Source organism: Macrotis lagotis, chromosome 2, assembly GCF_037893015.1.
Source record: "Macrotis lagotis isolate mMagLag1 chromosome 2, bilby.v1.9.chrom.fasta, whole genome shotgun sequence".
Taxonomy (NCBI): domain Eukaryota; kingdom Metazoa; phylum Chordata; class Mammalia; order Peramelemorphia; family Peramelidae; genus Macrotis; species Macrotis lagotis.
The window spans coordinates 15,789,868-15,805,153 of NC_133659.1; the positions used below are offsets into that span (position 1 = coordinate 15,789,868).

At 41.7% G+C, this 15,286-nt stretch overlaps 1 protein-coding gene across 4 annotated transcripts in view; it reads right to left on the bottom strand.

The window, feature by feature from the left end:
- The window catches only part of ATG4C (autophagy related 4C cysteine peptidase), an 81,123-nt gene that overhangs the window by 46,716 nt on the left and 19,121 nt on the right, over positions 1-15,286 (bottom strand). For all 4 annotated transcript variants that reach the window (XM_074221271.1, XM_074221269.1, XM_074221270.1 and 1 more), the window contains exons 3-6: positions 8,023-8,158; positions 5,833-5,916; positions 3,735-3,974; positions 21-348 (exon numbers count right to left, since the gene is read on the bottom strand). In XM_074221271.1, the coding sequence (XP_074077372.1) occupies positions 21-348; positions 3,735-3,974; positions 5,833-5,916; positions 8,023-8,098 (728 nt within the window). In that variant the 5' untranslated portion in view covers positions 8,099-8,158. The remainder of the gene's footprint in view (positions 1-20; positions 349-3,734; positions 3,975-5,832; positions 5,917-8,022; positions 8,159-15,286) is intronic.

Here is a 15,286-nt window from a genome sequence, read left to right on the forward strand (position 1 = left end):
AATTTTTAAGAGAACATCACCTTAAAATGTGGGCAACAACAGCCGGGCCATACCAATCGCCAGCTGTTTTTCCAGACTTCTTCCCATATTCAATTAGCTGATGCAAGCCAAAGCAGGCCGGTGGAGAGTCACCGAACCACGAGACAATCTTCCTGTGGCAGGTCTCATTTTTGCCTTCATCATCCAAGTCCCTCCTGCATGTTTCTTTAAGAACGGACGCTGGGACTTTGGGGGCTCTTTCTCCCGTTAGGGAGGCTTCAAATGACGCAGTGAGTTTTTTCACAGTGTGAGAAGTCCAGGATTCAGAATCAGAGTTTTCAAAGTCCAATGCATCTGGCCAGGTCCAGGCTAGAGGAGTTTTAAGACAAGGTGTTCATTGGTCTTAAACAATCAAATTTTAACAAACAAACTTTAATTTTAACATTCATACCCTTCCTGGCCTCAAGGCTGAAGCCTTGAGTAGACCACAATTTTCAAATTATATTTGCAACCCTCTCTAGCTATTTCTATCAAAAATCAAAGCAAATTTAGCAAGTGGGTATAACAACTGCAAATAGCAAAACAATCCTAAAAGAATGAGATTTTTCTGTAACTTAAAGATCAAATTTGAGGCTTTTTTTTCCTATAAGGTTTTCTTTTTCCAGAAAAAAATGATAGAAGCCTCACAATGTGGTACAGTTGAAGGACAGCCTGGCCAGGCCTGAGGCCAACTGAGCTTTGGCCACATGTGTCCCAACTCCACCCTGATGTTTGACCTTGAGAGAGTCCTGACCTCCCTGTGTCTCAGTAGGGAAGAAGCCTATTCAGGGAATTCACAAGGCCCATGAACTTGGAGGGGGGAAAAATGTCATCTTTATTCTCCTTAAATCTCTAGATAACATTTAGCATTTCCTTCTATTCACTCAAAGTACAACGCTGAATCCAGGCCCAAAGGTTTCACCAAACTACCAAAGGGCCCAGGCCATGGAGAAGGTGAAGCACCCCAGACTAAAAGCTCCCTGGCAGTGACCACGTTCTCTGACTCTCATCCTTGGGAAGGGGGGACCTCTCTACTTCTTCAGTCAAACTCCAAGGGGAAAGTCTGGTCCTGGCTTCAGAAGACAGAAGATGCCTCCCCCTTCTCAGCCAAGAGAGACCAACCTGCAATGTGGGGGTAATATTACCCAAGCTGTCAGATCCACTCACTTCAGGAAGAGATGAGTAGGGGAAGAGGCTTAAAGAAGTGACTGAAGGATAGAAAACACTTTCAAGAAACCCTAAGACACACAGTGAGCTGCATGGCCAAGACAGGAACTTCACAGAGCATCAGACAGCAGAGGCCAAGGAGGTCTTCCAACTGTGAGGACAAACAGGGGATGGAAAGCTGTCCTACAGACAGGTTGAGAACTGCTCCCCTTTCTACAAAGAACCCCCTTCTTTCTTAGTGTCCCTGAAACAACTAGCCCCATGTTCAGGGTGACAGCATCCCTACTTCCAACCCACCAGGGGTCCTTGGCCTGTTGACTCTGCTTTCCCTTGCCGTCTGCCCTCCAAACAATAAATGGATCCTCTTCTGCAAGGCCTCCATGCCCATACTCACAGCTGGTCAGGACAGGCTGGAGCAGAGCAGCAAACCCAAGCTTCTCTGCAGTCCACAAAATGAGTCACAGAATCAGAAAGAAGCAAAGAGCTTAAGGGGCCTTAAGAAATCATGTGGGATTGGTTCTCCATCACACAGGACTACACTGAACTACCTCAGAAAAATAAAAAGATTTTCAAAGAAAATGATTTTACCACTTCCTTTCCTAAGCTATTGCATTATTTTAAAACACTTCTATTAGTAAAATGATAGGAAATATTCTTATACTGAAGTCTATGTATATTCACAACCATAATTTATACACACACATGTTAAAAGTTTGAAAACTCAGGTCCCCAGTACATGCTTTGGTAAATAAATATTGGAGCAACATAATCAGATAATGGAGTTAACCTAAAAAAAAATTTAACTGAACACATGACTAACCCATGAATTTTCTCAAAGTTTAATGGTAAAAGAACAAAAAGATTAGTATTAGAGGAAAGAATTATGAAATAAATCAAATCAAAATGTACCCCATTATTTAGGTAGGAAAGATTCTAAACTAGCCAAAATATTACCAAAAAACAACTTTCAAGTTAAACATCCCCATGACAGCTTGTCACTACAATTCATATAGGCTTTCCAAATCCTGATGATGAATAGCAATTTAATCATGAAAAGGATAATGAGTAAAAGCATCTTTACATACAATTAACAAGAAAGATGACTCACTTAAGAGTCAATGTATTCCCAAAGCAACAAGGCTCAAACACCAATGGAGGACAGAAACAGGAGAGACTGCCCTGCAGGATGGCTCCCTCATCATCATCATACTGCCTTTTCTCTACAGTTTAGACTTAGGAGTGGGTGAAAGGGCCTGTCCACTATCCCACAGCCAGGATGGTTAGAGGCAGGACTTGAATCCAGGTCTTTCTGTTTCTGCAGCCAGGTATCTCTGGCCACTCTCACAAAGGCCCTCTTTAAAAAAAAATAGAGGGGCGGCTAGGTGGCGCAGTGGATGAAGCACCAGCCTTGGAGTCAGGAGTACCTGGGTTCAAATCCGGTCTCAGACACTTAGTAATTACCTAGCTGTGTGGACTTGGGCAAGCCACTTAACCCCATTTGCCTTGAAAAAACCTAAAAAGAAAAAAAAAGAAAAAAATGGAAAATAGCTGGTTGGGAAAGCAAGCTGAGTGAACAAAGCTCAAAGGACCTTTCCTGCCCGTGACCAGGAAAGACAGAACATAAGTAGTGGAAGAAAAGGAAACTTCCAGAAAATGTACAATCTGAAGAGACATGGTTGACCAGGCAGGAAGGATGGCAGACCTGAGGGCCACACCTGAGTCACCGAAGAAGACCCCAGCACAGGGCAAAGGACAGAAGATGGGGATGGGCAGCTATCGGCACAGCGTGAAGTGGGAACACGTGTCTGTCCCAGATACAAGGAAGGACTGGAAAAGAGCTGGCATCAGCTGAATGCCAGTGGGTGCCAAAGGAAGAACTCGTGACCAGCAGGTGATGAACTTCAATTACACAACAAGAGGATAATGGAAAATGTGGCAAAGTCTAAGTGCTCTCCCAGCCCCTAGAAACAGGGGTCGTCAGAGGGAAAGGGGGCCAGATTTAACTAGGGGGCCTGGGCTGGGCTGGAACCTCAGAGCCTACCCAACCAAAGGTGAACGTATGAACTGAAAGAAGCCGAACCAGGAAAATCATACACCCAGGGATGAGAGAAAGACAAAGAAGAAAAGAGGAAAGGAGGGGAGGGAAGGGAGAGGAGGGGAGGGAAGGGAGAGGTGGGGAGGGGAAGGGAGAGGTTGGGGTGGAGGGTGAAGGAGAGGTGGGGAGAGGGGTAAGGGAGTGGCAAGGGATAAGAAATACTGTATATACCATTAGAAGTGGTCATTGTTTCCACTAGTTCTGCTAAAAAAAAAAAAAGTTCTTTAGTACCGGAAAACTCTTGGGGAAGGGGAGGGTTAACCAGAAATACAGGGAAATTTTTTAAAAGGCTTAGATAAAAAAATTTTAGGAGGAAGGCAGTAGGGAGGAGGAATGCTACACATTAATCATCCTGGAGCAAGGCAGTCCTTGCCACAGGTTTGAGAGATGGGAATGGTCTGGGGGGGGGGGGGGTGACAAGAGAACAGGAACAATGGAAAGGGGGTGACTTTACCTCGGCCAAGGAAATGGAGAATGAGGCCCTGCGCCAAGAGCATCTGGCCTGTCCTCAGCGTGCAGCCCCAGCCACAGTCCGTGGTCAAGGTGGAGCCCTCCAACTGGGGAAACTCTTCCCGGTAGGTCAGCCATATCCTAGAAATGAAATCTCTCCGGAATTCTTCAACGTTCCCAGAAATGATGACATGGTCCTTTTCTACTGGCCATTTCGATCGGACAGGCGCCGTTTCATTTTCTTCTGTAAGACAAAAACATAAGGCTCATGCTCCATCCAGGTGACCAGCCTGTGAGGAAGACCACTGAAACCCAACCCTAGGCAGCAGACCCCTGCCCAGCTGACACCAAGTGGCTGTGGAATACCAGACAAGCCCTCCTACACCAAACTGTGGCAAGGACCCCAGGAGACTCTAAACAAAAGCACCTGGTAAACTGTTCCATAAACAGAAACATAATTATGAATTTCTTTCTCATTAGCAATCATGACGATGGGTGTGCTTCATTTTCTATATCACCAACTCTAAGACAACATGGGTCACTGGTGGGCCATCTGTAAATGGAATAGAGGAAGCTTCAATGGCTCAAACTCAAAATTTACAGACCAATCAGGGTAGGCTAGAGCACAAGAGGAGAATGCCACAGCCCCCATGTGTTCATTGCCATTCTTTGGTTTCTAAGAGGAGGGGCTGCACCGGAGCTCCTCTGGAAGAGTCTCCTAAGGGGCAGGTATCTTTTATCTCCTGTGTTCCAGGATGCTGCCACAGGAAGGGCTGTGGCAATCTAATCCCCATGACCCAGCTTGTCATGCCACATCTTCTAATTTCCACCAAAAGGCTCTTCCTGGCCCCTCTCTGGATGGTGTCTCTCTCTCTCTCTCTCTCTCTCTCTGCAGTTTTTGCAGCACAGTCCCTTGACTGACTACACTCATCCCCCACAAGAACATCATCCTGGGGTCAAGGACCCCTCTGTTTCTGCATCTGGCCCCTTTGGGGCTTGGCTATTAGGCCCAAAGAAGGCACCTCATTGATGGTGCTGCTTTTGTCCCTTCACTTGCCTCCACCTCTAGGAATCCCTCTCTCCATTTCCAGTTCCCACAGGGTGGTTCTCTGGGTATCCTCCTTGAGCCCTGCCCAGTTTCCCATGGGCTCCCTGGTTTTCACTGCAAGTCCCCAGCACCTAGCTCCCAATCTGGCCCATGGCAGGACTTCATCAATCTGTCCATTTAAATTGTTAAATTCAACAACACAAAACCTTCTTGGTGGAATCATGGCAACATAAAGGAGGTCAGTGAAACCAAAGGCTAGCCAGACTCAAAATGCGGACTGCTCAGAAACATGCAGCTGGATGGGTGCCCGTCTCATGAGACCCCCCCCCAACATGTCTCTCTTGAGGAAGGACTCCAGATGGAGAATAGCCTGAGTCCAGAATGGAGGAGTAGGACATCTGGCTTGGGAAATCTCAAGATACTTCCAATGACTCCCAATGGCCTGCCAGCACAAAAGCCTTCTTCTCAAATCCCAGCCCTCCTCTGGCTAACCATTGGAGCTCTGGGAAGATGGGCAGCGAGAGACCGGGAGGTGGCCATCAAGAGGTCCTTGGTGATCCTGGAGTTTCTGTGGGACAATGAGACTAGAACCCACACAGCAAAGACTCAAGAAGGCTGTCCTTGTGCCAAGAGCTTCCTCTGCATCTAGCAGACCTAAGACAGGATCTTCTCCTTCCCTCTGAGCCCTAACACCAGAGGACCCACACACACACTCTTGCCCCCACCCAGTTTCTCCTGTGCCACCCTCCCTATCAGACTGGCAGCTCCTTGAAGGCAGGCTTGGCCTTTCTTTTCCATTTCCAACATGCAGCACAGCCCTGGCCCACTCCTCATTTCTGAAGGGGCCAAAGAAACCAGGCCTGGCTCTGCCTTATACTGAGGTGGAGAGAAAAGAGAACACTCATGAAGTGGGAGCAAAGGAGAGAGCGCAGTACAAACACTGCAGCAGGTGGGCCAAACTCAAATCATGGAACAGGGAAAATGAGAGATGCCAATATTCACTGAATTTCCAGAAAAAAACCTTCAAAGTTGTTTACAGATTTTGGACTCTCACCTTCAGATTTGAAATGATAACATTTCCCCAGAAGTAACACTGGTGAATTCCTGCTGAAATATGTCTTTGTCTTCAACACCCAACCTAAAGGAGAGAGAGAGAGAGAGAGAGAGAGAGAGAGAGAGAGAGAGAGAGAATGAACGCTTGGTCATGAAAACAGGCCAAGTCAAAAATCACCAAAGTATTTTCTCTGCCAACTCCAGGATGCTGACAATTATCACTCTATGTGTGAGGAGGAGGGAAAATATCTGAACTCAAATCAAAACAAAGCTCTTTTGTGTTCACTCATTTTCACTACAATCTAGTGTTCCAAAGAAAGCCCCATTGTATTAACACAGAAAATGGCAGAAGGGGCACGAGACTGCAAATTCTCCACTCTACAGCATTCCCCATGAAGCCATACCCTCTTTTCTTTCCAAATGCTTTGTGCCTTCGCTGCTCATGACTTGTCAGCCCCAGTCCCGCCTGCCCACCCCACCTGACCACCCCTTCTGACTGCCCCATTTGACTTCCCAGACCAACTGCCCTACCTGACCGCTGGGCTGCCCTGCCTGACCAGCGCCCTCCACCTCCTCTGGACAACCTCACTGCCACTAAACTGAACTGGGGAGATCAGGTGACCATGCTGAACAGGTGTTTCTTCACCTCAAGGTAGCCCTTTGACTTCTCCCACTGACCCCTCAATTACCACCCCCAGACAAATTTCCAAACATCCCCTTCTCCCTTCAGGCCTCCTAGGAATTCCTTCTCCCCCTTTGCTCAAACAATCGACAGGTGCTTATGAAATTCTGATATCTTCTCCAAGTCACCCCCACGCTTTTTCCAAGGTTCTCTAATGAGGAGGGGCCACCAGGAGCCACCCTCCATGTCCGGCAGCTGACTGGCCTCTCTCTAACCCTAACCTTCCCTCCCCCCCACCCCCAGCTCCTTCCCTATTTCCTAGAAATATGCTGAAGCCCCTCAAATCTCCTCACTTCCCCCTCTTCCAACTAAATTTGCTTTCCTCTCTGTTGCCTCCTCCTCTTCCCTCCTACTCCTCAGCTCAGTCTCTGAGTGACCAAGGAGCTCTTAAATGCCAGACCTGAAGCTCTTTCCTGGGGTCCCACTAGATGCCACTGCCCACCCTGGCCACCCTCTCCTGTGGACAACTCTCTGCTCCTTGGCCTGGTTCTCCTCTGACCTGTCTGATGTCAGCTCCCCTCCATCTCCTCACTGGCTCTTCACCCTCCCTTCCCCAGGCCCCCCTCTCTCCTGGTTCTCTTCTTTAGTCTCCACAGGTTGAACTCTCATCTCCAAGCAGATGGTCCACAGAGCCCCTCATCCAGGGCTATCTCTCCCCTGCTTTTCAGTCCACATTTCAAACTCAACAGAACCCAGGCTGAGACTGAGTGCTCCCCCAAGCCACTGCTCCTCTAAACTTCCCAAGAGCTGCCCAAGGCACCCTTCATGGACCCTCCAGGGTGGCCACAGCTGTCATTATTCATCATCTGCCAAGGCTTGTTACCTGCACCTCCACAACCTCTGCTCTTTCCTCCCTCTGTCGCCCCTTTGCCTCCTCACTGGTCTCCCTGCCTTCAAGTCTTCACCCTCCCCTCCACTCCATCGTCCCACAGAGCTTCTAAAGGATCTTTCCAAAGGGTCCTGTCCCCCACCCAAGGTGCCCCTTTCTTGGCTAAAAGCATCTAGACCTTTCCATCTTTCAGCTGCTCCTGCCACAGCCTGGACTTAAGGTAGAATCTGTACAGTGCTAGACAAAGATCAGCTCTTCACTTTACCTCCCAGCTCTTTCCTTAAGAATTGACTCAATGAGAAAACAGCCATCCACTCCGAGGGTCCATGTCAGAGGAACCCCCTGCAATACTCCCTCCCTGGGGAATGCACAGAGGAGAAGGCAGATGCAAAGCATCTCTAACCTGAAGTGGAGCTGGGTCAAGCTGCAGCCCTCGACACTTTCCACCACATCTTCTAAACAATTATTACCTCATTTGATTCTCACAGCAAACCCATGAGGCTGCTGCTATTACAATCCTCATTTTACAGATGGGGAAATTGAGGACAGGAGGGCTGATGTGTCTGTGGAAAGGTTCGAGCTCACTCCTTTCCACCGGCTGACTTGTCCAGTGACATTACAATTGTGTAAAGATGGTTGTTTGGCGTCAGTGATTTCACAATAATGATAATGACACTTACTGTATTTCATGTTGTTCCAGGCTGACATAAATTTTGTTTTGAGCTTGTCGACTTCATCTGTCCCCGTGGCTTCCATAGTCAGTGGGAGACAAAGCCATCCCTCAGTCACATTCTTTGGTGAAGCGTGCTTGGCTTCCTTTACAGATACACAAACACAAGGAATCACAAATGGTCATCAACATCTCTATTCAACATAAACCCATGTACACGTGTGTGCTCCAAACACACAAACAAGGGGGACAGCTAGAGCACCAGCCCTGGAGTCAGGAGGACCTGAGTTCAAATCCAGACTCAGACACTTAATAATTGCCTAGCTGTGTGGCCTTGGGCTAGTCACTTAACCCTACTGCCTAGCAAAAACTAAAACGAAAAAATAAAAAATCAAGTACAGTAAATGATGCCAACTTGTCTCATGATACTTAAATGGGAAGCACAACTAGGAAAGGGGCTTTCAAAAGCTTCAATTTATAGAAACAGAAAATGATCAGATGTTCTATGAATATTTAAGTAACAAAAACATTTAATTCAAAATACACAACTATAAAATTATCACATAAAGGCAAACCAAAAATCTCTTCCAATCGCTCTCAACTGCACAACAAACCTGGCAAAAGTATACCTCCCCCACTCTGGGGCTCATGAGCTTCCCTCAATTTTATTTAGAGAAGGCTAGTAGAATCCTCATAAAAATAGGATATTTTCACAATTGAACCATTTATATATATATATATATATATATATATATATATATATATATACATACATTTATGAAATAGATTATGATTTTCATATGAATTTGAAACATTTTTTTTAATTGAGACATTTCCTCCCATTCCCAAACTCTCCATCACTGAAAGAGACAAACAATGTGGAGCAACAGATCCACCCGCATAACACCATAGGATCTGCAGCTTGGAAGCAAGACCTCTTGGAGTTTTCCAAGGCAAATCAGAGTCAAAATCAAGAGTGAGGGATATATTCTGAAGGGAAAATAAATTATATCTGAAAATACTTGCAGTTAGTTGAAATAGTACATAGTTTACTTTCCATGGAAAGAATATTTCACAGAACATTAACCTTTTAAGTTATAAAGATCTCCTCAAAGGTATTGATAAAATTATTCTTATAACAATACATTCTATTTTTCAATGTGCATTGTAAGTACAAAATGCTACTAATTATGCTTTTTGTTTTGACATAAAGTTCCTTCCTCTTAGCCTTAAAATAAGCCGTCCATTTTGTAATAAAGTTCATTCAGGTCAGGTTGAGAATGTTAGTAGTAGCAGCCCAGGCTTTGCTCTCTTCCAATGCATATTTTCAAAGAAAGCTATTTTACTTAGTGGTCAAGGAAAAAGGAAGAAGTGGGGGGAGGGAAGCAAAGAACTGATTCGGAGAAATCATCCTATAAATACTCAATTTTCCACTTACATGACTTTTCATGACCAGGATAATTACATAATGACTCATACTACACAAATATTAGAGGACACTGATAAATTATAATAATTACTAGAGAACTTCTTGTTTGCAAAATGCTTTAGATACATTAACTCATTTCACAAGAACTCTGTGAGATAGTATGATTGCTGTTTCTATTTTACAGATAAGAAATCTGAAGCAGAGAGATTAAAAGACTTGGATCACAGAGCTAAATGAGTGAGACTGGACTCTGTTGTTCTTTTAAAGTCAGGAGCCAGGGCCAGCACCTGAACTTCACTACTGAGAAAACTCCTCTAGCAGTGCACTCCACCTAGAGACTTACCTGTGTGCGAAGTGCCCCTCCAGGCTGCCCCGGCCTGAGGTGCCACAGGCAGGCAGGGGCAGAGGCTGCCAACCTGCTCTATCCTACCCTGTGAGTGCCTTCAGGGGGCTATAGTGTAAAAGCTTTATCACTAAGGAGCTTCAGGATTCAGATGGAGAACGTAAGCACTGGAAATGTAACCCAAAATGCAAACCATCAGCTCTACAATCTACCACAGGTTATGGTCTCAAAGATCATGAGTGAATATGTGGTTTGGAACTGTGTGGGAAAACCATCTTTCCAGACAAATGTTACAAATTTTGTTTCGAGTTCCAGACTAGCCCACAAACATCTATTTAAGTCATCTTAGAAAACAATACTCCTATAATGCTAGCAAGTAAATCACACAGGATAATGATAAACTCTGAGATAGTTTTGCTTCCTTTTGTGAATGCTGACAACATGAGAAAAAACAATTTTAACTGGAGGAAGATGAAAAGATGGATGAGATATTTAGAAAGATTCTGAATATAATTTCTGGTTACTTTCAAGAATATTAGAGAATATCATTGGTTCTTTGCCACATCTAATTTCATTTTTAAAATGTTTTCTTCCATATCAAAACAACACGGCAGGTGTTTGTCAGACATTCTGCTAAAAGGAAGATGGTTAGGAGAATGTATAAATGCCAGAAAAATGACAGCTGGCATTATTTCTAGCCTAAAATTGCCTGAAAGAGGAAAACCAGAGACTGAAACTTGGAGTGAGGCAGTTCTCCCAAGTGGCTCCAAACAGCACCATCAGCTCAGGCCCCTCTCTGGCTGCGGTACAGAAAGAAGGTGGGCAAGAGGGGCGGTAGGGAGGGAGGGAGGGGAGGCCAGAAAGGAGGCAGGGAACGAATGACCACTAATATAGACAGGAAGTTCACAACCTGAGGGTTCCTATATGGCACAGTGGAATCGGTCTGACTCATCTTCCTAAATTCAAATCTGGCTTCAGACTCACTAGCTATGTGACCCCTGGGCAAGTCACTTCAACCTGCTTGCCTCATTTAAAATGAGCTAAAGAAAAAAAATGGCAAACCATCCTAATATCTCTGCCAAGAAAAGCCCAAATGAGGTCAGTCAGAGATGACTGGAAAAATGACCGAATAATATATACATATGTATGTATATGTATAAATAGGTTATACATATGTGACTATATACACAAATAAATGTTAATTGTTTATATATAGCTTTTATACCATACTTTATCAGAACAACTTGCTACAAAAAAAACAAGGATGTTTTTTGCCATTCGACCACTTCCCTTCTCATTCTAGATTCACTCACTTTGTGCAGAAGCTTCTCAGTTCCATAGAAGCAGGTATCTATTTATCTTCTATAATTGCCTCTAACCTTTAATTAAGATTAAATCTCTCACACAGCTGTAAGGTATGTTCCTCTTCTTTTATTTTTCAACTGTGAGTTTTAATATTAAGGTTATTTATGCATTTAGAACATAATGTGGAATATAATGTTAAGTTTTAATCCAAATAAGTGATCTAATTTCTCAGTTTTCTCAATAATTTTACTCAATGTTTAATACAAATGTGTAGGTACAATATTAACCTGACTGTTCACCACTGAGGGGAGGGGGGTGGGAAGAGAGGGCGGAAGGAAATTCTGTAACAAAAATAAAATATCAACAAAAACAATTTTACTCAAATAGGGTTTCTTTCCCAAATAACTTTTGTTTCGTGCTTCATTAAACACTGGGTTGTAAAGTTCCAGTGTTTCTGACTCTCCATAGTCCAGTCTGGTCCATTGATCTAAGTTCTATTTTTTTAAGATACTACCTAGTCTAGTCTGGTCCTTTGATCTTCCTCTGCTTTTTAAGTAATACCAAATGGTTTTGATGACTTTTGCTTTATAATATAGTTTGAGATCTGGAAGTGCTGTTTGTTCCACTTTCATCCCTACCTCTTTTCATTATTTCCTTTGATATTTTAGATCTCTTGTTTTCTCAAGGAACTTTTTTATTATTTTAGTAAGTTCAAGTATCACTTTATGATTTAAAAGTATATATTAACCATGGTGGTGTTACTGTTTTTATTATACTGATATAATCAAACCATCAACATTTAAAATTCTTTCAGTCATTTATTTTTTAGGAGTTATTTTTTAATTGAATCGATAAAAGTATTGTTTTAGTGGATTCTCAAATATTTTATTTATTTTCTAGTTAATTGGAATGGGATTTTCCTTTCTGTTATTGCCTCGTGATTTTATCATTTTGAAATATTGTTGATTTGGGGGGAGGAGGAGGCCATCAGGGTTAAGTGACTTGGCCTGGGTCACACAGATAGTAAGGATCTGAGGTCAAATTTGAACTCAGGGCCTCAAGGGTCAGTGCTCTATCCACTGTACCACCTGGCTGCCCCAACGCTGATGATTTTTGTAGATTTTGTAGTTTGCAACTTATTGAAGCTATTGTCTCAATGTCTTTTTTTTTGATTCCCTAAGATTTTCTAAATTAACCATCATATAGTCAGCAAACAAGGATAGTTTTTTCTTCACTTTACCTCTTTGCACTTTTAATTTCTTTCTGTTATTTTATTGCTATTGATAGCATTTCCAGGACTATATCAAGTAATAGTGGAGAGGGTGGGCAACTCTGTGCTTTACTTCTATGTGAATTTTACTTCTATATGGAATCTATGTGGTACTAGAAAAGGTTCTAGTTTTTTTTCTCAATATGATTCATGGCTTCAGTTTTGAATACTTTCTATGATTTTTTTTAAAAGTCCCTCTATACCTACATGCTGAATTTTGTTAAAGGCTTTTCTGTATCTATTGAGACAATTCTGTACTTTCAGACATTTTTCTTCTTAATGCTGAATATGTTGAATATATATAATGTTGAACTATCCTGGGATAAATCACTATAGTCTTGATTTTGAATCAATATTCATTAATAATATTAGTCTATAGTTCTCTGCTTCGTCCCTCCTTGATTTGGCTATCTTTGTCTCATAAGAGGATTCTAGTGGATTTCCTAATTTTTGAGAATAACTTTTACAGCACTGGAACAAAATGTTCTTCACAAGTTTATAGAAACTTTGTTTCCCCACTCCAGTAGCCCTTTATAGCTAGTTCCATTTCCTTTTCTGAGGTTGGATTACATAAGACTTCTGCTTAGTCTTCTGTTGAAGACAGAGGTATTCCCCTCATTTGTGTTCTCAATTTTGTGAATAACTGCTGTAGTAGGTTTTGATCATTCTTTTTATTTCTCATTGTTGTGTTAATTCAGTCATTTTCTTGATCTTATTTTTGTCCTTAAAAATACTGGTTAACAATATATCAACTTCATTAGTCTTTGCAGAGAATCAGTTTTCTGGTTTTCCGAATTCCTGTGTTTCTTTGATTTCCAATGAATTTCTTCTATCATTTCTAACATCTTCAATTTAATGTTTATTTTAGGTCTACTTGTTAGTTTTCTAATTTTTTAGGTTTTTTTGTTGTTTTTGTTTTTGCAAGGCAGTGGGGTTAAGTGGCTTGCCCAAGGCCACACAGCCAGGTAATTATTAAGTGTCTGAGACCAGATTTGAACTCAGGTACTTCTGACTCCAAGGCCAGTGTTTTATCCACTTCACCACCTAGCCACCCTAGTTTTCTAATTTTTAAAATGCATATCCACTTCATTAATTTCCTTTTTCTATTTTGTTAATATTTGTTTATAGATATATGCTTTTTTATCTCTTGGGCCTTTTTTAACTACAACTTCAAAATTCTATATGCTGTCTCATCACTGTCATTTTTTTTATCATTTTCTTAACATAATTATTCCTATACATTATTTTTTGACTCATTCATTAATTTGGATTTCATTGTTAAGTTTTCATTTGGGTCTGTCTTTTGTTTATATTCCCTGAATCAATTACTATTTTTATATTCCCTGAATCAATTACTATTTTTAATTATGTTATGGGCTGTAATGGAAATGTTTATACTATTTCTGTCTTTTAAATTTGCTTGCACTATTGCTGATCCCTAATGCACTTTCATTTTCTGTAAAAGTTTCACATGATGCTAAGCTATATATTCTTTAACACTTCCATTTAGAAAATACCGTCTTTTAGCTCTAGCTTCTTCACTAATTTGTTCAATTCCATATTTTTCCTTTTGTTTCACTTTCTCTTAGACTTATCTAAAACAGAGAGGGACACCGAAACTTTCTACCACTATTACATTACTCTTTCTGTCTTCTGTTGTTCATTTAATTTTATCTTTATAAATTTAGATGTGAAGGCATTTAATATTAGTATTCCTATTCATCTGCTGTCTACCATTTATTTTAGCAAAAAGATGTTTCCCGTTTATCCCTTTTAGATAGAAATATGTGTTTTGTCTGATACCATTAATTGTAACTCTCACTTTTTTGGATTCACCTGATGCATAATAAATTTTTCCCACTCTTTATTTTTATTCTACATACAAAGGGGTTTTTTTTGTTTTGTTTTTAGTTACTTGTAGAAAATAGAATATAGAGTTTTATATTCTTTTTTTTTAAGTTTTTTGCAAGGCAAATGGGGTTAAGTGGCTTGCCCAAGGCCACACAGCTAGGTAATTATTAAGTGTCTGAGGCCGCATTTGAACTCAGGTACTTCTGACTCCAGGGCCAGTGCTCTATCCACTGTGCCACCTAGCTGCCCCAGGTTTTATATTTTTATTTAATTTTTTTTCATTTTATTGAATTGTTAAGTCCATTAACATTTAAAGATAATCATAGCTGGGTTTATATTTTCCTCCACTTGACTCAAATATCAGATTTTTCCTTTTTCCTCTAAAACCATAGTACATTGTCTCTCCAGTTATTTTAATTTACTCTGATTAAGGCAAACCTATTTCCATGATTCCCTTCCCTTCACTCTCAAATCCCATTCGTCTTTTCTTAGTTTTCTATTTTGATTATCTTATGAGTTCATATTTCTTTCTTCTTTTTGTCCAACTATCTAATGGTTCCTCTTTTTTTTCCTCCTCCCAGGAAAGTAGCCATGTAAAAGATCCCTTCTTCTCTTCCCCTTCAACTCATTATCCTCATTAAGTTTTTCTTAATCTAATTCTCTAGCTTTTCCTAAAGAAGGACTCCTTTCCCTTCCATTTCACCCCATTCTCCTCATTCTCTTTTCTGTCTAGACTTTTATTCCTTGAGTTGTGATCACTATACTTAGTTATCCCTTCTTTATTCTCTGAATTCCTCATAGAATTAAAGCTCCTGAGGTAACAATTTTGAGGTACCACTTCTTCTAAACCATTTCCATGATACTCTCCCATAGATTTTGTTTCTGGGTCTCTCTTTCTGTTTTGATTACCTCTTAGAAATGCAATTCTTGCAGGTAATAGAGAGGACATAGTCTTAGGACAGGAATTTTCCTACATACCATGACTATGGTTTTCATTATCATCAGTTTTTCCCCATTTACCATATTGTTTCCTCTCTAGGTCCATGCCTACCCACTCTACTAAAGGTCAGCTGCCC